At 57.1% G+C, this 25,260-nt stretch overlaps 1 protein-coding gene across 2 annotated transcripts; it reads left to right on the top strand.

The window, feature by feature from the left end:
* Window positions 1-25,087, top strand: UPF1 (UPF1 RNA helicase and ATPase). 2 transcript variants are annotated; one of them, XM_004384373.3, is made up of 24 exons: window positions 1-412; window positions 10,135-10,277; window positions 11,613-11,702; window positions 13,576-13,743; window positions 14,002-14,182; window positions 15,199-15,360; window positions 15,817-15,901; window positions 16,079-16,177; window positions 16,672-16,780; window positions 16,854-17,013; window positions 17,091-17,209; window positions 17,494-17,658; window positions 17,754-17,868; window positions 18,429-18,572; window positions 18,887-19,100; window positions 19,185-19,302; window positions 19,549-19,705; window positions 20,299-20,441; window positions 21,072-21,246; window positions 21,407-21,488; window positions 22,520-22,681; window positions 22,773-22,990; window positions 23,125-23,247; window positions 23,523-23,623. In XM_004384373.3, exons 1-23 carry the CDS (start codon window positions 188-190, stop codon window positions 23,242-23,244), a joined length of 3,354 nt encoding a protein of 1,117 aa, XP_004384430.1. In that variant the 5' UTR covers window positions 1-187; the 3' UTR covers window positions 23,245-23,247; window positions 23,523-23,623. The 2 variants fall into 2 exon arrangements, with proteins under 2 accessions (XP_004384430.1, XP_012413324.1); XM_012557870.2 differs by having other exon boundaries at window positions 7-412; window positions 15,817-15,934; window positions 23,523-25,087.
* Window positions 25,088-25,260: the final 173 nt, after the last annotated feature.

Below are 25,260 nucleotides of genomic sequence, written 5' to 3'. Positions count from 1 at the left end.
CGGCGCGGGGCTAGGCAGAGGCGGCTCGGCGGCTCGGCAGCAGCTCTCAGCCCAGCTCTCGGCAGCAGTGGTTCGTTCCGGCCCGAGGCGCGGCATTGGCGGTGCCTGAGGCCTGCGGCCTAGGATTCGGCGCGGCAGCGGGCTCGAGTGCGGGCGGAACGGCCAGGCCCGCGGCCCCGGCGGCGCCATGAGCGTAGAGGCGTACGGGCCCAGTTCGCAGACGCTCACCTTTCTGGACACGGAGGAGGCAGAGTTACTGGGCGCCGACACACAGGGCTCCGAGTTCGAATTCACGGACTTCACCCTCCCCAGCCAGACTCAGACGCCCCCAGGCGGCCCCGGAGGATCCGGGGCGGGAGGCGCCGGAGGCCCGGGCGGCGCGGGCGCTGCGGCCGGACAGCTCGACGCGCAGGTGAGCGGCGCATGGCGGGCCGGAAGCGGGCGGACTCGGCGCCAGCGACCTGCCACCCCCACTCCCGGCCTGCCCAGGGTCCCCCCTCCGAACGGGTCTGAGGTTGTCGGCCCCATGTTCCGGCCGTCTGGGTTCCCTGCGACATGCCCAGGTTTCCCCCTCCAGCCTGTTCCTTGGCCCCCACTCCGAACGGGTTTGGATCTCCGGCCCTGGGTCCCGGCCCTGCCCTGGGTCCCCTCCGGCCTGCCCCTGATCTGCTTCTGAACAGGTCCGGGGTGGCCTGCCCGGGCCTCCCCTCCGACCTGCCTTGGGCGTCTTCTCCGGGTCTGGAGCCCACCTCCAACCTGCCTCGTCCTCCCCCTGAACGGGTCTGGAATGACCTACTCCTTTGGCTGGATCTGGGGTGACCTGCCCCGGGTTCCCGGTCCTGCCCGGGGTCCTCCTTAGCTGGGTCTGGTTTTTTTCCGGCCTGCCCCAGGTCCCCTCCGATCTGACCTGGTTCTCCCTTCTGAACAGTTCCGAGTGACCTGCCTGGTTTTCCTCCGTCCAATTGGCTGCCGTCCACCCACCTGTGGCAGCCACTACCTGGACACCCCTGTTCACACCCACCAAACCGCAGGTTTACAGTTCCCCAGCTCTGGTCGCTCGAAGGCGGAGGGTCAGGGCTCCTGGAGCAGAAAGGGAATTTTTGTCTTTGATCTCGAGTCCCACGCTAGCTTGCAGTTAAGATTATTCAAGAGGCGGATTGCGTTTTGTTTTTCCTTCTTGTGTTGCTTGTTGCTGAAACCGACCTGTTACGTAACTCTGCAGGCCTGCCTTGGAAAAGTTGGGTTCGAGTTTTGTTCTCCAGTGGGGTAGCATCGTCGTGGGTTTTACTGAAACAGGCCTGCCCTGTTGGAAACTTCTTTTGTTTTTAATGATGTAAATGTTTAGCGTGAGCCACTTTGGTGTTTTGAATTTGGGTTTGGGCTGTGAGCAGTACCAGGTGCAGGTACTTACTGGATCTGTGCCCCTGCTGGGCTGGGAGCTGGGGCAGGCGGCAACCTTGGGGATGCCGGTGCTGTCCTCATCTTCAGATCCATCCTTTTCCTTCACTGGTGCGTACCCTGTGCCTGGAACCTCCGTTCCGTTTTTTTCTGGATTCTCACAGGTGAGTTCGAGGCTCACCTGTCTCAGGTGCTCCCTTGGTGAGGATGAGCAGCTAGGTCTGGGGAAGCCACTGCATCCTCATCCTGGGGTGTGGGGGGGCTTCTATTCTAGTCAGTGAGTCACTCCCGTGGGTAGACCACCCACTTGGGCTTTCTTTTAGCTCCCAGGAGCAGCAGAACATGTTTGACTCATTCTAACCCCAGTTTCCTCAAAATAGAAGGTTTGATGGGAGGGGCATCGGGGAGAACAGGTGTGCAGAGATGAGTGCGTTTTACAGTTCTGTTTACGTTTGGGCAAGCGGGAAGGGGAGAGAAGAGTTTGCCTGGAGGTGTGAATGGGAGCCTCAGTTTCTGCAGCTATAAAATGGGGCAGCAGTTACACAGTAGTTGTAACTTTTCAGGTCTCGTGGACTCTAGACTCAGGTGTGAGTGGGCCAGGTAGTCCTGGCTGTGCCTTTTACCCAGTGCATTTGCACAGGAGGCCATGGATAAAAATCTTGATGTCGAGCAGTGGGCCATGACCCTGGGGTGGGTGTGAAAGGCAGTCGTTTTATTGCAAATCCCTTTTTAACTGGAGCTGAGTATTGAAACAGCAAACTTGGGCAGGCTCGAAATTCTGTTTGTGATTAATTGCTGGGTGTGTCTTCTTTGAGTTGAAATAACTTAGTGCACCTGAACACTGAACTGTACAAAATGAGAGCATTAAAATGCTCTTCTGTCAGAGGTAAACACTGCAGCCAAGCTCGCTGGAGTTCTGTTGACATGAAAAGTTTTTGTCCTTTGTGACATTTAATTAACCCCGATGACATAAGGGTTATTATTTCCATGCAAAGGTGTCCCCGCCTACCTGTAGTCTAATTCCGGATTTGTCTTTGGGGAAGCATAGTGACTTCTGTGTGGGTTGGAGGAGGACCCAAATCTGGGGGCAGGAAAGTCTGTGAATGTAATTGGCAGATGAGAGAAACTTGATTGGCTCTTGCACCAGTTGATGGCGTAGGTTACCTGAAACATTTGGGAAAGGTTTCCCTACCTGTACTCAGGAGTTGGCGAGGGAACCAACTGTGTGGTGGGGACTTTTGTAAAGGCACCTATTCACCGTTCGATAATTCACATGTCGTACAGTTTACCCATTTAAAGTTTACAATTTGGTGGCTTTTAGTGCATTCACAGTGTTGTACAACTACAGTCAGTTTTAGAATATGTCCTTCTCCCCAAAAAGAAACCCCATGCCCAACCACAGTCACACCTAATCCCCCTTCCCTGTAACTCCTGATAGCCACTAATCTGCTTTCTGTCTCTATGGCTTGCCTGGTCTGGACATTTCATGTAAATGGAATCAAACACTATGTGGTCTTTTGTGTCTAGGTTTATTTCCCCGAACACAGTGCTTTCAAGATTCATCCATGTTGTAGCATGTATTAGAACTTCATTCTTTTTTATGGTTGGGTAATATTCCATTGTGTGGATGGACCACATTGTATTTATCCATTCATCTGTTGATGGATGCTTGAGTTGTTTCCACCTTTTGGCTCTTGCGAATAGTGCTGCTGTGGACATGCATATCTTTGTGCAGATGTGTGTTTCCATTTCTGGTGGGTAGATTCCAAGGAGCGGAATTGATGGGTCATGTGGCGGCTCCATGTTTAACTGTCGAGCTGCCTGGCAGTTTTCTGGTGTGCAATCCCTTTTGACATCAGTTTTGACTGTGCCAGTTTTTGCACAGTTGCTTTTACCTTAAATCTATTTCAGGGTGGAAGGTCTGCCAGATAGGATGCCAGAGATGACTCCTAACTGAGCCCTGGGTTGGTTCAAATAACATGCGTTTTCTTGCTTATAAAATGAATCTGATATTTATCAAAGCCCTTGAGATCCTGGGATGAAAAGCACAGAAACATCCCTGCTAAGTGTCCTTAAGATGGAGAAGGGAAAGGATTCTTTTTGAGTGTGTGACCCTTTCCTGGTCTACCCCATCAGATGAGTAAAAGGTAACTTCAGAGTCTTTTGTGTAACTGCTGCTGTTACAGACCCTTCAGTCCACCTGGTTGGACATTTCCTTTTGATTGTTTCTGTGGTCGTGCTCCCTACAAGCAAGGGAATTAATGATGAAAATCCAAGCCTTCAGAATACTACTCAGCAAAAAAAGGAAGAAGCCCTCGATACACACGACAGTGTGGAGTGTGTCAGAATGATCGCACTGTGCAGAAGCATTTGGGTAAAGAATGAGTCTATTCTGTGTGATCACATTCATCACAAACAAGAGTGGGGAGGAGCAGGAGGAGACTTTTGGGAGTGACAGATGCGTTCGCTGTCTTGACTGTGGTGATGGTTTGTTTCATGGGTGTTCACTTGCATTGCAGCTTATAAAAGCATAGCCATCACACTTGTGCAGTTCATTGTGTCCCAGTTAGACTTCAGTGCCAATTAGACGTCAGTGCCACTGTCGGGAACCCACAAGAGATGCCACCCCCCACCTTCGAGTGGTTAATTTTTTTTTTAAAGACTGAGAATACCACCTGGAACGCACATAGTTGCTGGTGGGACAGGTAAGCAGTTTTTTAGGCAGACATGTACCTTCTCGGTGACCCAGCAGTCCCATGCCCAGGTGTTTGCCCAAGAGACATGGCAGCTCACGCCCGCATGTGGAGTGGAACCCGGCGCTGACAGCCACCTGGTGGTGAGCTGCCCTTCTCAGGTGAGTGGGCGAAAAAGGACTAGGCGCCCACTGGGAGAGGTTTATAGGTGGGGATGTATCTTTGGGCAGGAGCGCAACTGCCTGTATAGGTGACTGTATGGACACTATGTGAGATATGGGGTGTCCTGATCTGTCCTGTTGCTCAGAGCAGGCATGGACTAGGCTGTGTCCTCCTCTCATGATAGCATCTGAGCGCTGTGGGCACAGTGGACGTCCCGCACTTGGGTTCCACTGTAAGTAGAAGGGTCGCTTCTCTTGGGAAAAGCAGCACCATCCGTCTCCACCCTGAGAAATAGCAGGGTTGCTACCCAGCTTTCCGAACTGTGATCCTGGTCACCATCAGAATATGTGTGGGGCTGTCCCATACTCTTGACCTTCCAGAGTGAGCAGGGCTGGAATTTTCTGCTCGCTGAGCCCTGACCTCTCCACCAGGAGTGGGCTCAGCACAGTCTGACATCTGACCATGGTGAGCGTCAGTGTGGCGTTTCCCACATTGGCTCTGTGAGCATCCAGCACAGCTGTGACTTAAGTGTGCCTTGAGAAAATGTGAATGAAATGCTGGTAACCTTGTGGGTGCTCTTGGAAAAACGTTTGCTCAGCTCTTTCACCCCCTTACCTGAGGTTCCTGGGGTCGTTTCCAAACTGCTGGAACTCTACAGTGAGCAGGAGAAAGGGCGCAGGGCTTCCCAGACAGCTGCTGCACGGTGAGTGTGGCTGCTCCAGGGAGGCGACTGGCAATGGTTTCTACTGTCGTTTCTTTACCCGGTTTCTGTCTTGTGAGGGGAAAAGTTAACACTAATGTTAACAAAATAACTCAGTCCGCAAAATGACATGCACAATCCAGCTGCCCCAACCGAAGAAAAAAGATGTTTTCGGCATCTTTCTAGTCTGTGTGTATATGTATTTTATTGTTTTGATATTGGTTCTGTGTGGTTTTTTCTTAGGTCACTGGGTGTTTTCCTGGGTTGTTACTTGGTCTGTGTTGATGATAACTCACTTTCTTTCTTGGTCCACAGTGCTAATGTGGCACATTGGGATCATTTCACAGCTGGGGGTGTGGCTGGCGGAAGTGGCTGGAATGTTAGACCTCCTCGATAGATCATCTTCATTTCAGAAACACGGTGTCCTCCCCCACACACTAGGCTAGGCTCTGAGCTGGGTCCTGAGACAGGAGCTGAGGGCCGCTTCAGGAGCTCCAGGGCACGCTGTGCCTCCTGTCCCTGGGTGCCTCCCCTGAGCTTCCCGGGCCTGTCCCTGTGTGCTTGTGTGCTCTGTGAGGCTGTGGGACCCATCTAGGTGTGCTGTGGGCCCTGTGCCTGTGTATTGAGTGCCCCATGAAGCTGTGGAACTTGTCCGTGTGTGCTCATGTGCCCCACACGGCTGTAGGGCCTGTCCCTGTGTGTCCAGCGAGGCTATGGAGCCTGTCCCTGTGTGCCTGTGTGCCCCACGAGGTTGTGGGGCCTTTCCCTGTGTGCCCCTATGCCCCATGAGGCTGTGGAGCCTGTCCCTGTGTGCCCGTGTGCCCTGTGAGGCTGTGCGGCCTGCCAGCCTGGCCCTGATGCCCCATCTGCAGCCTCACTGTGCTGGGAGAGGGCATCTAGGCAGCTTCTCCTGTGGATGGGAAGTGACTCCTTGGCCAAGAACCCCTGAGGACCCATGAGAGTGGGAGGCAGGTGAAGAGGGACTGCAAGGATGCCTGTACGTGGTATCCTTGATTGTTCAAAGGTACGCTTCCGCTCATCGGACAAGGGAGGGGCTGGGCGAAGGGTCAATGTGTCACTGTCTCGGACGCCTGCGGGCTGCTGGAGTGCATGACGGCACTGGAAGGGACCGAGGTGGGGGAGCAGGGGGCAGAGGGCACCAGGGAGAGGTGCTCAGGCAGAGGGTGCCCAGCGGGTGTGTGTGCGTGTGTGAAGCACCCAGCCACTCCTCTCCTCCAGTGCTTGGCTGGTCTCGGGGGGGTTCCTGCCATGGTTCTCATCAGATTTGAGCCCCCCTCTGCCCTCAGGGTAGGGAGGGCTGAGCAGAGCCGTGGGTAGCAGACCCCTAGAGTCTTACAGGGGAAGTGGTGCTAGGTGGGGGCAGGAACAGACCTTGTCAGTCCCAGAGAGTGGGCTGGAGAAGGCAGTTCTCGGCAGTGGGTCCCACCTGAGCAGTGGGCTCTACCTTTGAGGGCATCTGGGACCATGAAGGGGCAGTTTGTGGTTGTCACTGTGATGGCAGTGCTGGTGGGTGGTGGGGACAGGCCACCAACAGAGGGTCTCAGACCCCATTGATGTGAGAGCTGGTGGCCTATGTGGGCCTCACAATCCCTTTGGACTCCTGCTAGCTGGGTCCGTAGATTTGTAGTGGCTCCTGTCACTTGCCGGGCACTGGGCTGCATGGGTGCCAGGCTGCCTAGATGTCACTTGGGGCTGTGCTTGGGGCTGAGCAGCCATCCCGGCTCTGGGTGGAGGGTCTGGTCAGGCAGTCTTGGTTGTCCTCTGGCAGTCCTAGAATCCCCCCCGTGCGTGAATCCATGGGGCAGATACAGGCCCTGAGTAGGCCGCCCCGGTCCTTGTGTCGGATTATAATTATGTGTTTTCTAACGTACATGGAGACAGCGAGTCCCGTGCTTCTCCCTGATCTGAGCCCTGTAAAGAGCCTCATCTTCGTCTCCTCCTTTTTCTTTTTCCTCGCTGAGGTACTTCAAAGTGAGTCTCGATCATCTTGTCTTTCCTTCTGGGGGAAGCTGCACTGGATGGTGAGGCTCAACCTTTTGACCTCAGAAGAACAGCATGGTGTGTGTTTTCGGGATCACCTGACATGGAGCTCTGCTCTGTCTGCAGTCGCAGTCAGATTTCTTCAGGTCGGGAAAGTGTCAGCCTGTGAGGGCTCCAGCGGCACGTGATCGCTATCCTCCAGCTGTTGTCCTGTGAGGGGTTTTCCCTCTGAGACTGAGCCCAGATCAGAGACATCTGATCCCAAGGCTGGATGGGGACGGTAGAGGGCCCATGGACCTTGTGTGAGACGCCGAGTGTCAAGACAAGTTGAGGGAGGCTGTAGAGATGCCAAAAGTAGAGAGAGAGGCTCCTTCATGGAGAATAGCACTGGCTCCACGCAGCGGGAGAGGAGAGGAGGGAGAGGAGGTGTCCCGACCACCTCAGCCGGGACCCTGCAGTGCTGTGCATGGCTCAGACTGCTGGCGATGGCATTGGCTTCACCAGGAGGGGGCCTGCCACCATCACTCACTGCCATCACTCACCTCCTGGGTGGCCCCTGTGCACCCAAGTCATCTCAGGAGAAGCTGCCAGCAGACCCTCATTGAGGGATGTTCTGTGGAGTCCCTGGACTCAGCAAGGTGGCAGGCATAGACGCTAGACCGGCTGTGCTGGCTGGAGTCACGCGAGGTCGCCCTCCATGTTGGGCAGAGTGGCTGGGCCTCCTCAGCTTTGCGTGGATCAGGCTGACCGTTACAGGAGACAAATGATGTCTCAGACCCCGTGTTGTCATTTGCCAAGTCTTGAGTCAGAAATCTGTAATGGACATTGTTAGGTCAGCTGGGGAAACCTGCTTACGTGTATTAGATAGCAATAGTGGTCCTTGTTACATTTCCTGAGTGTGACCGTGTAGTGTGGACATGTGGGGAGGGCTTGTCCTGGGTTACAGTGCTCAAGTGTGTGTGTGAGTGTGCATGTGTGTGTACGAGGGCGTGTGTGCACATGAGGGCATGCACGCACGTGTGGCAGTGTGCAGTGAGAGAAGGCAGAGGTGGCGGCATGTGCGTGCCTGGTGGATCCAGGTGCCAGGTGCTCATCTTCTGTAGATTTGAGGTGTTTCAAGCTCCAGAGTGAGGGGAGCCGTGGGCTAAGTCCACCCAGCCGTCCCTCGCTGGTCAGGTGCTCCATCCTGCGACCGGGCTGGGTCCCGTGCTCTCCAGTTAGCCACTGCACCTCTGAGCAGGCCCCTTCTCTCTTACGCTCCTTCTTTTAAGTAAATCTTGGGGGTAAAGAACTGAGGTTGAGTCAGCTCACACCTCAGCATTTGTGTTTAGGAAGGAGAGGCATGTGTATAGACTACAAGAAGGGCCCCTCGAGTGTAGGCACTGGCCTCTAGGAGCTTTGGGCTGAGTTGGGAGGCCAAGGACAGTGAATGCAAAGGCCCCAGAGCACCAGAGCATGGTGGGTTTAGTGGCGTGTGATTGGTGCTTGGGAGGTTCAGGTAAATCTGGTCTGAAGCGTCACACTGGTGCGTTGGCATGACTGAAGGTGTGGCTGTTCCCATGGGACTTCAGGGGCCTCTGTTTTGACCCAGGAGGTCTGAGCACTGTTGATGATGCTGTCACTGGCAGGAGCGCCTGCAGACCTCCCGGATGCACCTAGAGGGTGTGGTGCTGCTTGAAGCTGGGTGCACTCAGAGGGCTCAGGAACCTCCCAGCGTGTGCCTTAGTGCGGTGGGCATGGGGAGCAGAGTGGGCCTTCCTGGGAGCTCACAGGTGCAGCTGGGTACAAGGAGGCATCAGGGCCTTCGCTGTGGGGAGTGGGATGTGGACAGGGACCCTCCCCTCCTCCGCCTGTCACAGTGTCACTGACACTCTGAGGGCCTTCTCTGTGCCGGGCACCATACCCAGTGCTTCATCGTAGCTCATCTGATTACATTTGCTAAGGTCAGATTTGTTCTTCCGTGTATAGGTCACTGTGAGTCGGAACCGACTTGACGGCACCTAGCAATGTCAGATGGATGTCTAAATTACTGTTTGTCTTAAAGTTGCTCAGAGGGTGGAAACTACCACCTAGGGGAGAGTCAGCTTGTGTGGGTGCAAGAGACAGAGGGCACTTGAGTGCACCTCCAGCCCTTGCAGTGTGAGGGGGGGCCCTCTGGCCCTTGTACTAGGGTTGTTCTGTTTCCCTGGAGTTGCCAGAGTGGGATTGCGCTTTTGTCTCTTCTTGGTGAGCTCAATTGGGCCAGGACTCCCAGGAAGTCAGGGACACGTTGAGGCTGGCGGGCACAAGTCTGTGTGTCGTCGTTGTCTTTGTTCTGATGTTTCAGGAGCTTGAAGGTGCCTGTGTCACCAAGGGTACTTGTTTATACTTGAGCTCCTGCAGCCTGATGAGTTATAGGGATCCTTCTAGTTGGCAACTGTTTAAGGTCTGGACTGCTGCGAATGTTGGCAGGTTTTGTGAGACAAGAGGCAGCATTGAGGAGGTCATGTAGGTATTTAAAGCGCAACCATTTTTCAGCATAGATGCCGTCCTTGGCTTGCTGACTGCCTGTGGGCAGCCCCATTCCAAACCAGCGCCCGGGGCTGCCATCTGCCATCCACACTGGGCACAACAGAGCAGCCACAACAGTGGAGGGATTGAAGGGTGATGAGCAGCTGCTGTGACGTTTAAACCCAGCAGTCTTCTTGCTGTTTGCCTGGTTGTTGTCTTCCTGCACTGTGTGTTAAAGTGTCCTGAACACTGGGGTGGGGCTCAGACCATGACAGACAGGGGTGTCCTGCAGGTGTGGCTGCTTCAGATACCTGCACACACCATCATGGCCTGATGGGGGCCTGCGCGGCCACCCAGCATCAAGTCAGACAGGTGCCACATGTCCCCGAGGCTGCAGGAGGGACGTTCTGGGTGTGTTGTGGGAACAGAGCATTCCCTGTGTCCTGGCTATGGCTGTGACACATGGTCCCATGGGGTCAGCCTGGAGGTGCAGGGGTGGGTAGGGTGTGACCGGGCACTTGCGCCCTGTGTCTGGCCAGTGGGCTGCTGGGAGGGAGTGGGGAAACCAGCTGAGGGCTCGAGGCAGGAGGCCACCTGAGCTCCCCAGAGAGTCACGCTGGTCTGGGGAACGCTGTGTACTGGCGAGTCCTGATCCATGGCCCAGGTTGGTGATGCCGCCTTGTGTCGTAGGTTGGCGGGCCCGAGGGCATCCTACAGAATGGGGCTGTGGATGACAGTGTGGCCAAGACCAGTCAGCTGCTGGCCGAGCTGAACTTCGAGGAGGATGAGGAGGATACCTACTACACCAAGGACCTCCCAGTCCATGCCTGCAGGTGAGCTGGCCATCCTGGCCTGGGTCGGCCCTGCTGAGGAGACAGTCAGCTCTGCCTGTGGCTGGCTACGTGGCTCCTGTCAGCTGTATGGGCTGAGGTGGTCCGTGGACAGGACATGGGGAGGCGGTGTCCTTGGGGACCAGGAGGCACCTGGGTCCGTGGGTGTGCGCAGGTCCCTGATACTGGGCAGGGCGTGAGTTCACGTTCTCTGCGCCTTCTCCGGTCACCCAGCTTGTGGTGAGGACCCTTCCTTTCTGGGCCCCCTTGCTCTCCAGAAAGGACCTTCGTCTGTTTGGTGAGCTTGGGTGGATCGGGAGGCAGAGCAGCTCAGTTTCTCCACAAAGGGTTGAATCCTTCTACAGGCTCCCACCCCTGATGTGGTCAGGGTTCCAAAAAAACTAGTCAGTGGCTAGACCTGCCTTTTGACCAAATTTGGAAGTCACATAGAGAGCGGGCTCCATCCTCACGTTTGGATGTTTTTTGTTATACCCAGACGAGGAACTTCAGACAGGATTTGGCTCAGGGCACCTCTAGCAGGCAGCTGCGGGCCTGGAGGAGGCAGACTCTGCACTACGGCCCCCCAGCACCCAGACAGAGCGTGCCATGTGAGCCCTGACTCTGCTCTGGCCCTTTAGTTCACGTTCACTGTGTGTTTCACATCCAAGTCTGTCTTCCTGCCATGTACTGTACAAAGTGCTGTAGGGTCATCCTGTGAAAACACAGGTGCTGAAGCTCTGCCTGGCCCCCTCCCGTGGATCCCCCTAGCAGAAGGGGCAGGAGGCAGGTTCCTGTCCCAAGTTTGAGATGGGATCTTGGCTTTTTCTGCAGCAGACCCTGCCTCCTTTGCAGGCAGCGGAGGTTGATTTTCAGAAAGAGAAGGTGGAGGGGCTGCCCCCTCCCATCCCTGCCCCAAGGTAGGGCCAGCCACTCTCCCGGGAGCACGGCTCCCTCTGTCGGCACAGCCCAGAGATGGCAGCCATGACCATGTTTACATTAGGGCAGCAGGGCTGGACCTGTCTGTCTCTGCAAAGTCACAGTTTCCTGAAACCAAGTGAGAAGAAGGGTGGTTGAAGTTGCCTGGGGGCGTCCAGCCTGCGCCCTACCTGAGGCATGCTTTGCTGCTGGGTGGTGTCCTCTCAGCGCCCCTACCTTCCCCTGTGTTTCTGGGTTTGGGGAGCATGTGCGTTTCACACATTTGATTTTGTTACTGGGGTGGTTGGATTTGAGTATGTGTTTAATGAAAAACTTAAAAATGTTGTAAAAGAAAGAATTTTACATCCTGCCAGATTAGAACCAGAGGGTGCCCAGCTCTGACTGCTGCCTTTGCCTTCTCAGTTACTGTGGGATCCATGACCCTGCGTGCGTGGTCTACTGCAACACCAGCAAGAAGTGGTTCTGCAACGGGCGCGGGAACACCTCCGGCAGGTTGGTACCAGTGCTGCACGGGTCTTTAATCCCGGAGCTCGGGGCTGCGTGTAAGTGACGGAGATGTGGAGTGGAGCACAGTGTAAAACCACGCTAACGAACCTGGGCTTTCTCCTGCTCAGTGACGGCCTTAAAGTGAACCAGATGGTGGTGTGTGAATGCCTTGATGCGTTTACCAAACTTGATTTATTCTCTGTGGTTCTTTTTATTATGCAAGGAGGTTTAGCTTAACTCTTGGTCCCAGTTTTTATTTGTATTTTTCTGTGTGATGAGCTCCTGGCTCACCCACTCCTCTTCAGTATGATGAGGCCAGCATTGCTGCCGGGGAGGACGTTCCTGAGGTGAACCACACATCCAAGCTCCTTCTGCCAGGCCCCAGGTCACGGGATTGAATGAAGTTCCCCTGAGGGTCAGCCCTGGGCTCCACCATGGCTGGTCAGGAACAGCTGGGGCGTGGCCCTCATGTTGTTGGGGGGATCAGCTGTTTTGCCAGGAGAGTGAGTTTGTTGTGCTCTGAGCGGTGGGCAGCAGTGCCCCCATGCTGGGAGGAGCAGCCATGGCTCGGGGTGGAATGCTTCTCTGAGGTTCTCTTTGAGAGAAGGAGAGTGATAGAAGCCAGTAGCCAGGGCTGTTGGCCCCTCTGCTTGGGGAAATGGCCATGTGGCTGGGTCTTGTGTCTTCAGGGTAGTGACATGACGTGTGTTGTTTTCAGCGAGCAAGTGAGACTGTAAGGGAAGGGCATTTTCAGGGCTGCGAAAGCACATTCACACCCCGTCTTCAGAGCATTCTGGGCGATTGAGGTGTTGTTCTGTTTGCATGTGTTTCCATACAGCAGGAAAAGCAATTAAATAAAACTCGGAGCTGGCGCCCTCCACTTCCTGCCAAGAACAGGGCAGTGAGTGGAGGGCCCCCAGAGCAGACAGGCTCGTCCGCCAGCTCAAGGGTGCTGTGCAAAGCCAGGTTGTAACAGTGATGTGCAGCCATGGGCTGTCAGGGAGCGTGGACAAATGGGAGAAGTGGGCGCAGGGAAGACCAGAGGGAAATGGGGGCTCTGGAAGAGGAGGGGTTCTCATGGCGCCTAAGCTGAAGCTTGCGATGGGGTTTGCAGAGGTGAAGGGAGAGGCCCATGAGAATTCTGAGCGTCTGACAGATGTGCCAGGGTGGCCCCGAGACCTGGATCCCACCTTGCCCCGTTGGAAAAGACTGTGGGTCCCCGAGGTGGCTGGCTCGAGCAGGGGAGAGTGTGGGGCTGTGGGGCTAGCCGAGACCGTGGTTTAGGGGAATGAAGCCATGACACGAACATAAGAGGACAGCAAGGAAGAGGTCCTATACTGGGAGGAGGAGCCAGCTGGCCCCACATGGTGTTTCCATCCTGGCGTTTCTGGTGTGCAGGGTCTTTGGGTGTCCTGCTTGCAGCAGGCAAGAAGTGACCCTGCAGGAAGCCCCAGCAGAGCTGTAAACAGTGAGGAGGTGGCTGTTCCTGGGGAGGGGTTCACGATGTTGCCTCACCGGTGATTAACTCAGGCCCAGCAGGCTTGGTTTAGGAACACAGGAGCTGTGTGAGGCACGTAGGAGAGTCTCCTTAGAAAGAGTTACGGTCAGTGGGTTTACGCTTGGCGGGAGCCAGTTCAGGGGACGCGTCTTGTCTCCGGGGACACCAGATGAGGTGTGACTGGCTTTGCTAACGGGCCATGAGCCCTGGAGACTGGACTCGGAGGGAAGACAGACAGAGAGAGAGAGAGACAGAGAGAGACAGACAGACAGAGAGACAGACACACAGAGACAGACAGAGAGAGAGAGTGTGTGTAGTGTGTGTGTCTGTGTCTGTGTATATATATCCTGGGGGTGTGACCACGTGTTGTCTTGACTGTAGCCATATCGTCAACCACCTCGTGAGGGCAAAGTGCAAGGAGGTGACACTGCACAAGGATGGGCCTCTGGGCGAGACGGTGCTTGAGTGCTACAACTGCGGCTGCCGCAATGTCTTCCTGCTCGGCTTCATCCCTGCCAAGGCTGACTCGGTCGTGGTACTGCTGTGCAGGTGCGGGCTGGCGTCCTGGGGGTTGGGTGGGTGGGCGCATGCTGGTCAAGTGACAGCAGCCACTCTGTGAGAGTGCCGTCCATGCTGAACTGTGGGCTCAGAACTCAGTTTGTGGGGACAGGAAGTATACTGCTGACAGCTAGGTGGTTATATGGTCCCAAATGGATGGGGAAATATGGCTCAGGGAGAGGTGGGCCTCTGGGCTTCCATAGGCTGCTGCCCCTGCCTGACCGGTCGCTGCTCCCTGGGCCCTCGCAGGCAGCCGTGTGCCAGCCAGAGCAGCCTGAAAGACATCAACTGGGACAGCTCCCAGTGGCAGCCGCTGATCCAGGATCGCTGCTTCCTGTCCTGGCTGGTGAAGATCCCTTCGGAGCAGGAGCAGCTGCGGGCACGACAGATCACTGCGCAGCAAATCAACAAGCTGGAGGAGCTCTGGAAGGTAGGCTGGTAGGGGGATGGGGAACAGGAGGCCTGGGAGGAGCCGGAGGGTGGGGTTCTGCGAAAAACCGTCCCAGAGGCGGGGTCCCTTGGCACGGGTTGACACTGCATCCCTCGTAGGCAGATCACTGCAGGGACGAGCCTACCGGGAAAGGAGAGCTAGGGTGTTTGGGGTGTTTCTTACTCTGCAGGGTGTGGGTGAGAGGAAGGTTGAGGAGAGGCTGAGGGCAGAGACAAGACTGGCCCGCTGAGTGGCCCTGAGTGTGGTCCTCAGAGAGGTTGGCATGGAAGGAAGTGCGGTGGGCAGCCAGGCCAGAGGCCATGCCCCCAATGGAAGCCCTGCTTGGTCCTGGTCATATTGAGTCTGGCTGAATAAAGAAAGAAAAATCTTAATAGCTACCCTAGAAATTATGATTAGGTACCTGTGTAATTGGAAATCTTAAACGCAAGTTTATTTCCACTTGGAGTGCGAGTTAAAACACCTCCCAGCATCGTCTCACAGGACTGCTTTCCACCCGATTCTCTGTTGCCACAGTTCTCTCCTCATCCCTGTTTGTGGGCATGGCAACTGGTACCGTCGTGTCCTGACTAGGGGAGGTGAATGCTGAGGGGAGGCCATGCCACCCCCAGCTCCGGGCAGGGTCAGGAGAGAGGCGAAAGCAGCCAGGGGTTCATATTGCTACCTTGAAAGCTGTCTGCTGTCTCCCAGGTGGGCTGTCGTGGAGGGGCAGTGGGTCTGAGTGCTGGCCTCGGGCACAGACAGGTCCAGGTGTGTTGGGTGGGTCCCTGGGCCTCAGAGCCAGGGTCCCCCCAGTCACATGGCCCTGTCGGTGGCTGAGTTGGGGCTTGAGCTCAGGTCCAGGGAGGTGTTCTGGTACTAGGGCCCCCCTTGCTGTGTAAACCCCAGGCGCCACGCACTGAAGGTGCATGCAGGTGCACTGGTGGCGTTCTGCCCCTGGCGGCCCCCACCTGCTGCACAGGGGGAATGGAGGGGATCGTGTGGTGTCCTCACCGCAGGAGAACCCGTCAGCCACACTGGAGGACCTGGAGAAGCCAGGCGTGGATGAGGAGCCACAGCACGTGCTGCTGCGCTATGAGGACGCCTACCAGTACCAGAATATCTTTGGGCCACTGGTCAAGCTGGAGGCTGACTACGACAAGAAGCTCAAGGAGTCCCAGGTGAGATGCGGGCGGGGCGCGGGTGGGTGCACTTCCTCCACAAAGGTGCCATTGGCCCTCAGTGGGCTCGGGAAATGTCACCTGGAGCACATCTGTTTTCAAGTTGATGGGTTGTCACAGAGATACCACATCATGCCAAGACCTGCTCTGTGCCAGCACACTGTCTCCAGAACACGGTCCACAGTGCCCATCATGTCCTGACCGTTCACCTCCTTTCTCTCCTCTGCCAGAGCCACTCTCTGCTGCCGGCCATGGCATCTCCACAGAGGGGTCATTCTGGCGTGTCTGGGCAGCTAACTGCTTTCCTCCCAGGGTTCCAGCTGCCAGTGCACTCACCCCCACCAATGTCCGGCTCAGGGGTCGTGGCGCGCCCTCCGGGCCTCAGTGGGCACCGGCCCAGGAGTGAGAGGCACGTCTGTGTGGGGCTGACGCGGCTCTTGTTTTCCATGTGCTCAGACTCAAGATAACATCACGGTCAGGTGGGACCTGGGCCTTAACAAGAAGAGAATCGCCTACTTCACTTTGCCCAAGACTGACTCTGGTAATGAGGATTTAGTCATAATTTGGTTAAGAGGTGATTTTAAGTTTTAAAATATTTGGACCATAGTAGCATAAATCCCCCATCCTTATAAAGTGCCCCTCAATTTCACCTTCCCTTTGGGTGGGGCCATGGCAGGTATAAAAGCGCTAATCTCTTGCCATCTTTTTCCCTTGTAAGACATGCGGCTCATGCAGGGCGATGAGATCTGCCTGCGCTACAAGGGGGACCTGGCGCCCCTGTGGAAAGGGATCGGCCATGTCATCAAGGTCCCCGACAGTATCCTTCATGCCTGCAGCGCTGGGTGGCCAGGCAGGCAGGGAGGGCCAGGAGACAGCCCCCACAGGGGACAGGAGAGCCACAGAGCCACAGCCAGAATCTCGTGCTTTACTGGTGGGAATTCACATCTGCAGCAGAGGGGGTGTATTTGTGCTTGTCTGTGTGGCTTGGGAAGCCCATGGAAGCTGTGGGGATGCGCTCAGCCTCGCCTTTTGGCCTCGCTCGTCCTTCGGGAGAGCTCCCCACGAGCACGAGGCCCCGTGTGCAGGTCACCAAGCCCTTGAGCCCAGGGATCAGGGCCACAGCCTCCTGGGCGTTGGGCTGGGGTGCCTGGGCACAGTTTTAGCCCTCTGGGGCTGCAGGCGATGTAGTCGGAACCACGCGTGAGAGCGCAGTCTCACTTGAGAGAGAGGAGGGTCTGTGGATGCCTGGTGAGCAGGACTCCAGCACAGAGAATCGGCTTTCCGAGGATGCCTCCTTAACTCAGCACACAGACTACGGCGACGAGATTGCTATTGAGCTGCGGAGTAGCGTGGGCGCCCCGGTGGAGGTGACCCACAACTTCCAGGTGGACTTTGTGTGGAAGTCAACTTCGTTTGACAGGTGCGTCCCGCCCATGGTCTTGAGTTGCACATGCCTTGGCCCTGCATGTGCTCACTGCAGGCCCTCTTCCCAGGATGCAGAGTGCACTGAAGACGTTTGCAGTGGACGAGACTTCCGTGTCTGGCTACATCTACCACAAGCTGTTAGGGCATGAGGTAGAGGATGTCATCATCAAGTGCCAGCTGCCCAAGCGCTTCACAGCCCAGGGTCTCCCTGACCTCAACCATTCCCAGGTCTGTACCCACCATGGGAGGCCCGCCCTCGTTGGCCTATGGGATAGCCGCCCACGTAATGCGTCGTGTGTTTGAAGGTTTATGCCGTGAAGACTGTGCTGCAGAGGCCTCTGAGCCTGATCCAGGGGCCCCCGGGCACCGGCAAGACTGTGACCTCAGCCACCATTGTCTATCACCTGGCGCGACAAGGCAACGGGTAGGTGCAGACCCAGGGCGGGCGGGGGCAAGGTGAGATGTCTTTAGAGCTACCAGCTGCTGTGCTCAGAGTCACAGGGGCTGCCCTGAGTTTCTGCTGCTCAGTGGTTTGGGAGCATTTGATAGTGTGGCAGGAGTTACTAGCACTGCTTCTCGCAGGTAGACCTAGTGAGAGCTGGTTAGGCCCAGTTCACCTAGCCTGAATGAGTTTCAGTGGCTCGGGTCTGTGCCACCAACTGCGGTGTGGATTGCAGGTCAGAGCCCAAACTGCCTGCTCAATTACAGGCCCGTGCTGGTGTGCGCCCCAAGCAACATTGCCGTGGACCAGCTTACGGAGAAGATCCACCAGACTGGGCTGAAGGTGGTACGGCTCTGTGCCAAGAGCCGCGAGGCGATAGACTCACCCGTGTCCTTCCTGGCGCTGCACAACCAGATCAGGAACATGGATAGGTAAGCAGCTACCGGGCCGGGCAGAGCAACCACAGGGCCAGGTGGGAGGCCATGGGGCCTCCCACCCTCACCTCTCACGGGTCTGTGGTTTTCAGCATGCCAGAGCTGCAGAAGCTGCAGCAGCTCAAGGACGAGACTGGGGAGCTGTCGTCGGCCGATGAAAAGCGGTACCGGGCCCTGAAGCGCACCGCCGAGAGGGAGCTGCTCATGGTGGGTTCCTGGGTGCCGTGGCCTTCATGGGGTTATGAGTAGGAATTTCCTTTCGGCCTAAGGACCTGTTTGAATACAATCCTTGAGGGAGAAACCAGGACCTTTGTCAGTTTAACTTTCCTGTTAAGCACACGGTGACACATTGGGGTCAGTTTTGAGAAGAGGACTTAAGTGCTGTCCTTTGTTCTCCATTTCCATCTTTACACAATTTGGAACATCCTGCTGCCTGGATCACGAGGTTTTCAAGGCAGCCTGTTAGCTGCTAGGACGCAGGAACGTGGTGCAGGAGCCTGGGGGTGGGTCTGGAACATGAGGGGGCAGTCCCATTGGCTCACAGCCACCTCAGAGGTGGCCACAGGGCCTGGAGCTGGTTCCTCCGCTGGGAGGCTCCATTGAGAAGCAGTGATAAAAGTAGCAGTTGGCGTTCTCTAGTAGCTATAGGACCAGTGTCTGGCTGATGGCCCCACATCACTGTCCGCCTGCTCAGGGCCCGCGGACACTGCAGGTCAGGAAGCCTGCAGAGGGCAGTGTGAGACACACCTCTCCTGTCTTCTGCCCAGAATGCGGATGTCATCTGTTGCACGTGTGTGGGTGCGGGTGACCCGCGGCTCGCCAAGATGCAGTTCCGCTCCATCCTCATTGATGAGAGCACGCAGGCCACCGAGCCCGAGTGCATGGTGCCTGTGGTCCTTGGCGCCAAGCAGGTGAGTGGCTGCACAGCTTGGCAGGAGGCCTGTTAGATGGCTGCTGGCTCTGTGTCATTCTTAATATGTGAGATTTGTTTCTGGAATGTGTGGGACACCAGCAGAGTAGGGCAATATGAGGGGTGGGCCCTGTGAGGGCTGTGGAGGCCTCTGAGCATGGAGGGTGGACTCCTGGGGTACATGGGAAGCGGTGCCCGCACAAGCCTGTCCACACCTGCCTCTGCATGATGACGATGATGTGGTGTTGCGTGGGCGTGGGTATCAGCCCTGTGAGGCATATCTGCTTGAGCCATTCCCCTTGCCTTCCCCCACAGCTGATCCTCGTGGGCGACCACTGCCAACTGGGCCCTGTAGTGATGTGTAAGAAGGCAGCCAAGGCTGGCTTGTCACAGTCGCTGTTCGAGCGGCTGGTGGTGCTGGGCATCCGGCCCATCCGCCTGCAGGTGCAGTACCGGATGCACCCTGCGCTCAGTGCCTTCCCCTCCAACATCTTTTACGAGGGCTCGCTGCAGAATGGTGTGACTGCAGGTAACAGGTCATCCTCCTTTTGCGGTCCGGTGTCTGCTCTGTCCAGGGTGTGGCTCTGATGTGAGGGCTTTGCTCCCCTGACAGCGGATCGTGTGAAGAAGGGCTTCGACTTCCAGTGGCCCCAGCCTGACAAACCCATGTTCTTCTATGTGACCCAGGGCCAGGAGGAGATCGCCAGCTCTGGCACCTCCTACCTGAACAGGTGAGCAGGCACCCCCCTGTGGCCTTGCTCCAACATGGTGCCTCCTCACCCAATCCTGACTCGGGACCCCAGCCCAGGGCCTCACGTCTCCATCTTGTGCTGTCAGCGTTTGCATTGCGTTGAGTAGGTGCCTTGTGAGCTTTTGTCCATCCTGTCACCTCCAACACCTCCAGCCCGGGCCTCAGGTTCTGGCCGAAGGGAGAGGCCGTAAACTCAGAGCAAATCCCTGAGGGTGTGGTTTCCTAGGACGGAAGCTGCCAACGTGGAGAAAATCACAACAAAACTCTTGAAGGCGGGCGCCAAGCCGGACCAGATTGGCATCATCACACCCTATGAGGGCCAGCGCTCCTACCTGGTGCAGTACATGCAGTTCAGCGGCTCTCTACACACCAAGCTCTACCAGGTACCGCCACAACCCTGGCACCAGGACGCAGGCGGGGTTGTCTCCTCCAGTCCCACAGAGCTATCTCAGAGGGATGTGAGAACACCTCAGGGCAGACTTGGGGGTGGGGCTGTGGTGAGCCACAGTGCAGTGACCACCCAGTGACAGCATGGCCCTGCTTCCGTCTGCTCCTGGGGCAGAGTCTTAGGTTTTCTGTAGTGAGCGTGTAAGATTTTAGTAATTGGGAAACGAGTGACTGTTTTGAAGAAGACAGAAGTGTGTCACAGGCCGGGTCGGGATGCTAGTTAATGTAGGATTGAGGCGCTCGCTGGGGCGTGGGGACAGAGGGTGGGTCTATGTCATGGGGGCTGTTCAGGACATCATGCTCTGCCCCGCAGGACTGTTGTCTGTCCATCAAGGCAGAGCCAGGACTTGGGGTGGGGGCGTGCCCCTCCTTGCTGTACCTGCGGTGGACGGCAGACTACAGGCAGCACTCAACACCCTTTGGGCCCCAGGCCCACCATGACTTTGGCTTTTCGTGGCATTGCCTTGTGAGTTTCGCTCAGTTTGGGGTCTTGGAGATGCCCGAGGCTGACGGCAATGACCTTTTTCAGGAGGTGGAGATTGCCAGTGTGGACGCATTCCAGGGGCGCGAGAAGGACTTCATCATCCTCTCCTGTGTGCGGGCCAATGAGCACCAGGGGATTGGGTTTCTCAACGACCCCCGACGCCTCAATGTGGCCCTAACCAGGGCGAGGTATGGGGGGAGGGGTACTGTCCCCAAGGCCTGTGCCATGGGGTGGGAGGTACCCTGTCAGGTCCCTGCGCCATGCTCTTGTCACGGGCCTCAGCCAGCAGGTCTGCAGTGGCTCTTCCCTGAGACCTGGGCCAGGCAGAGGCCTGTGAGGTTGCAGCATCTCTTCTGTGGGAGGCTCAGCTCTTGTCCCTCCTGCTGTTTGGTGCTGGAAAGCACGATGTCCCTGGGGCCCCCACTCAGGACCCAACAGAATGCCTGCCCACTGACCCTGACTCCCAGAGTTGGACCACATCCCACAGCAGTCCCCCACCTTACCAGGTCATGATGGAGTCATGTCCACCAGGAAGCAGGCATGAGGTTTGGGGGGCTTATGATGACCAGGGGCACCCCCTGGCTGCAGGTGCGAGGCCGTCCTCTCTGAGCCCTCTGCCTGAGGGTTCTCTCGTCCAGGCGCTTGGCCCTTCCTGCAGCGTTTTGTCCCCTTGCCCTCTGAGGTGTGGCCATCGTGGATGCGGCTGGGGCTCCCTGAGGGTTCCTGCTGTTGCACTGGCAGGTGCTGTCGGGACAGGTCACTGAGGCTCACACTCGGTTGCTCTGGCCCTGACACTCTCCTCCCGTGGCCATGGGCAGGTACGGGGTCATCATCGTCGGCAACCCAAAGGCCCTATCCAAGCAGCCGCTGTGGAACCACCTGCTCAACTACTACAAGGAACAGAAGGTGCTGGTGGAGGGGCCCCTTAACAACCTGCGAGAGAGCCTCATGCAGTTCAGCAAGCCGCGCAAGCTGGTCAACACCATCAACCCAGTGAGTGTGGGGGCAGGATGCAGGGGGAAGGGTCCCTGGACAGGGGGAGGGCCTGGGAGCGCACCACACAGCCAGCCTGGGTGGCCTATGGGGCCCTGTTGGCCTTGGCAACTCTTGTCTGGAGAGCGGCAAATTCCTCACCAGTGTGCCTTCTCTACAGGGTGCTCGCTTCATGACCACTGCCATGTATGATGCCCGCGAGGCTATCATCCCAGGGTCAGTCTATGACCGCAGCAGCCAGGGTGAGTTGGCAGGGATCCCTCCTGCCCCACCCACCAGTCGCAGGTGGACTCAGCCCTGGGTCGAGAGGGCCAGGCTTGCGTCCCTGTCTGCAGCCATGTCATTGGGGGATGACACTTGTACACAGTGTTTCCTGGGACGAAGCCCTACCCTTGGTGACCCCCCCCTCACCGCAAGTGTGATCGCTCTTGCTTGCCTAGACTGTTCTGGGCTCCTAGTGGTGTCTCTGGACGGAGGTTGAAGGCCCCGATGTGCCCTTGAGGGTGCAGTGCACCCCCATTTTCCACACTGCAGGCAAGACCCTCCCTCAGCCCCATCCCTCCTGCCCACTGGGCCAGACTGGAGTGTGTTCTTCAGCCTCCCAGGGCCTCTCACCTCCACGCCCAGCAGCCGTGTAGCCGAGGGCATCCCAGAACCTCCCTCCATTGGGGCCACCCCCCATGGCCCACACCACTGTGTCCTCAGCCCCCTTCCTCGCTCACTCTTTTCGCTTGCTCTCCCCCTGAACCTAATGGTGGGGTCTCTTCCTTTTAGATGAAGCCCCCGAGAATGGGTCTTGCTCCTGGGTGGCTCTCACATGGGTGGGGGGATGGGCACAGGCCCAGGAGCCCCCACTGGTCTGTGAGCTCCCTTGGCAGTGAGCTGAGGCTTTTCTTTGTTGTTTTGTTTGTTGGGGGTGATGTAATATGAGTGTAAAACTCGCCATAAAAAGGACTTCGTTTCTTTTTCAGTGTAAGTGAGGTGTGGTGTTCAGTGTTTAGGATACCTGTGGCCAGTGCACATCAATCACCTGGGGGGAGGCCCTGGGCGTCAGCCCAAGAGGATGGCGGGGGTGGGCTTGAGGAGCTGCATTTTGAGTGGGCTCCCCGCGGCGGCTTTGACACAGGATGACTCAAGCAGCACAGACAGTGCAGGGACACCTGCAGTTATAGGCCAGAGTAAACACAGCGGCTCGATCCCCACGGCGGGTGGGGGTTTGTTTCTTGGTGCGGCTACAGTGTAGGCGCCTGACCCTGCTGCCCCACGTCCCCAGGCCGGCCCTCGAGCATGTACTTCCAGACCCACGACCAGATTGGCATGATCAGTGCAGGCCCCAGCCACGTGGCCGCCATGAACATCCCCATCCCCTTCAACTTGGTCATGCCACCAATGCCACCACCTGGCTACTTTGGGCAGGCCAACGGCCCGGCCACAGGTAAGCGCTGCCCCCTACCCCGACAGGGACTCCACCGCAGTGCCGTCCATGAGGCACAGCACCTGCCTGTCATCCTGTTCTCCTTTTCCAGGTCGGGGCACCCCAAAAGGCAAGACTGGCCGTGGGGGGCGCCAGAAGAACCGCTTTGGGCTCTCAGGGCCCAGTCAGACGACGCTCCCCAGTAGCCAGGCCAGTCAGGATGTTGTCTCGCAGCCCTTCTCACAGGGTGCGCTGACGCAGGGCTACGTCTCCATGAGCCAACCCTCGCAGATGAGCCAGCCAGGCCTCTCCCAGCCTGAGCTGTCCCAGGTGGGCCTAACAGTGAGGCCCAGGCAGGAGACCACTGTCCGGAACAGTCTGCCTGTGGCCCCAGGAGGCAACAGGGTGGGGGGGGTATCCCCAACACTTTTCCCCACGGGGTTCACCCCCACTTTGTCTTCCAGGACAGTTACCTTGGGGATGAGTTCAAGTCCCAGATTGATGTGGCGCTGTCGCAGGACTCCACGTACCAGGGAGAGCGGGCCTACCAGCATGGCGGGGTCCCTGGGCTGTCCCAGTATTAGAAGGCAAGTGTTGGGGGCAGGAGTGAGAGGGGTGGGCAGGCGCCAGGGCTGGTGGAGAGCAGGGGAACTTGAGGTGTCTACCACCACCACCACCAACACAGGGCTCCAGACCGGAGGGTCAGCCATGTGGTGCCCCGATGGTGTGGGAAGGGGCGGGTGCCGAGGCTGTTGCTCCTCGGGCATTATGGAGGTGTGGGTGCTGGTCAGCTGTCAGTCGTAGTCCCTAGGAACCTGAGGTCTGGCCCCAGGCGCCCTGATGCTCTCGCCCTCCCCCACAGGCAGCGGCGGAAGAGCTAAGCGACATGGCTTAGTGCATCAGCATCTTATTCTGGGTAATAAAAAATAAAAATAAATGGATACCTGTTTTCCACTGCTAAAACTGAAGCACCACTGTGAGCAACAGGAGAGGGGAGAGGAGCAGCGAGGGAGAGGAGAGGAGGAGGAGCAGCGAGGCCGAGCGCCATTGCCGGCCCCACGGCGAGGAGACAGAGAGAGTGCAGACGTGCCTGCCCGCCGCCCAGCGGCCCAGCCCCAGGCCAGGCTCCTGCGTCCACATGGGTCTGCGAACGGGCGGGCGGGAGGAAGACCCTCAGCTCAGAGTAGCCCTTTCCTCTGTTCTTTTATTTTCTTCTGTCGAAAGGGGACTACGTTTTAGCAGGAGAAACTCCACAGTTTGTGCAGAGCGGGCTCCTTGGGGTGGCACGGCGAGCCATGCAGTCTGCCGCCACTGCCACCAATGTTCTGAAAGGGTTTCATTTCAAGAAAATATGGTGTTTGGGATTTTTTTTTTTTTTTAAAAGATTCTTTCAAAGGAGTGCTGAAAGCTACACTTTTTCCTAAGTTTCTCTCTAAAATCTTAGCGGTGGACCTGGGAGATACAAGAACCTTCCAGAAGTGAAGATTAAACAAGCCAGCAAAACTCGAAATTGGGACGACATCCATTCGAACAAGAGTGAGGAGCATTTTAGGTTCTAGCTCCGGCATCATCCTGCTGCGAGGCGGCACGGCCACAGGGGCACCACGGCCACAGGGGCGCCACGAACTCTGCTGGACTCTGAGCAGCAAAGCAGCTTTTGGGGCAGGCGTGAGGGGCCCCACTTCGAGTGCTCGATGCCCCTGCCAGGAGGGGCCTTGCAGGGTGACCAAGGGCCTGTTGCCCGGAGGCAAGAGACCACAGGGCAGGAAGGCCAACTGTCCTGGCTGGAGGCTGCTCGCCAGGGCCCATCTCAAAGACTTGACAGAAAGGAAGCATGAGAGATCCCTGGTCCTGTCCCGAGAGAGGCGGTCAGCCTCATCTGGATCCTTTCTACCTGTGAGGTGCTTGGCTGTGGCAGGGTGAGGTCAGGTGTTTGGGAGAAGCAGCAGATTCAGAGAAGCCAGACCTGAGGGGATTATAGGTGTCTGTCACATCAGTAGGGAGGGGGCACCCAGCTTGGTTTTGGGTGTGATTCATTTTAGTTGGGAGAGCTGCCCCCAGCTCCTGGCAACCGCATTTGGGGCATTGATCTCCCTGGCACCCACACACTTGGGGACTTAGAGCCCTGCTGGCTCTGCAGCTGTCACTGGCCCAGCCCCCACCTGGCTTATGTCACTGGAGGGGTGGCCCATGGCCAGGCGTCCAGGATAGGTTTCTGCTACCCCCCCTACACCCTGCCAGTCTGTCCCTTCAGTTGAATGCTTTGCCTCAGCTCTGCGCTTTCACTTTGTTCTGTGCCTTGAGGACAGCGCTTACTCCGAGTTCGGTGATCCTGGGGTGCCTTCCAAGGCCATGTAATTTTTGATTTTTGGTCGATTTGTTTTAAGCTGTTTTGTCACCAATAAAATATTAATAAACAGCTCTTGCGTGGTACCAGGGACGGAGGAGCTGGGTTGGGGCGGGGGTGGCCCTGGAGTGCGCGGGGCTTCTGGGTTAGGGAGGGGAAAAGGTGACCACACGGTCCAGCCAGACTCGCCCCTAGGCCTTTCTCAGGAATAGTGCTAGGTCCTGCAGGGGCAGCTCGCAGCTAGTGGTCACAG

Source organism: Trichechus manatus, unplaced genomic scaffold (assembly GCF_000243295.1).
Source record: "Trichechus manatus latirostris isolate Lorelei unplaced genomic scaffold, TriManLat1.0 scaffold00122, whole genome shotgun sequence".
NCBI lineage: Eukaryota > Metazoa > Chordata > Mammalia > Sirenia > Trichechidae > Trichechus > Trichechus manatus.
The sequence above is the reverse complement of the archived record's forward strand: the minus strand, read 5'-3'. Positions and strand labels throughout refer to the sequence as shown.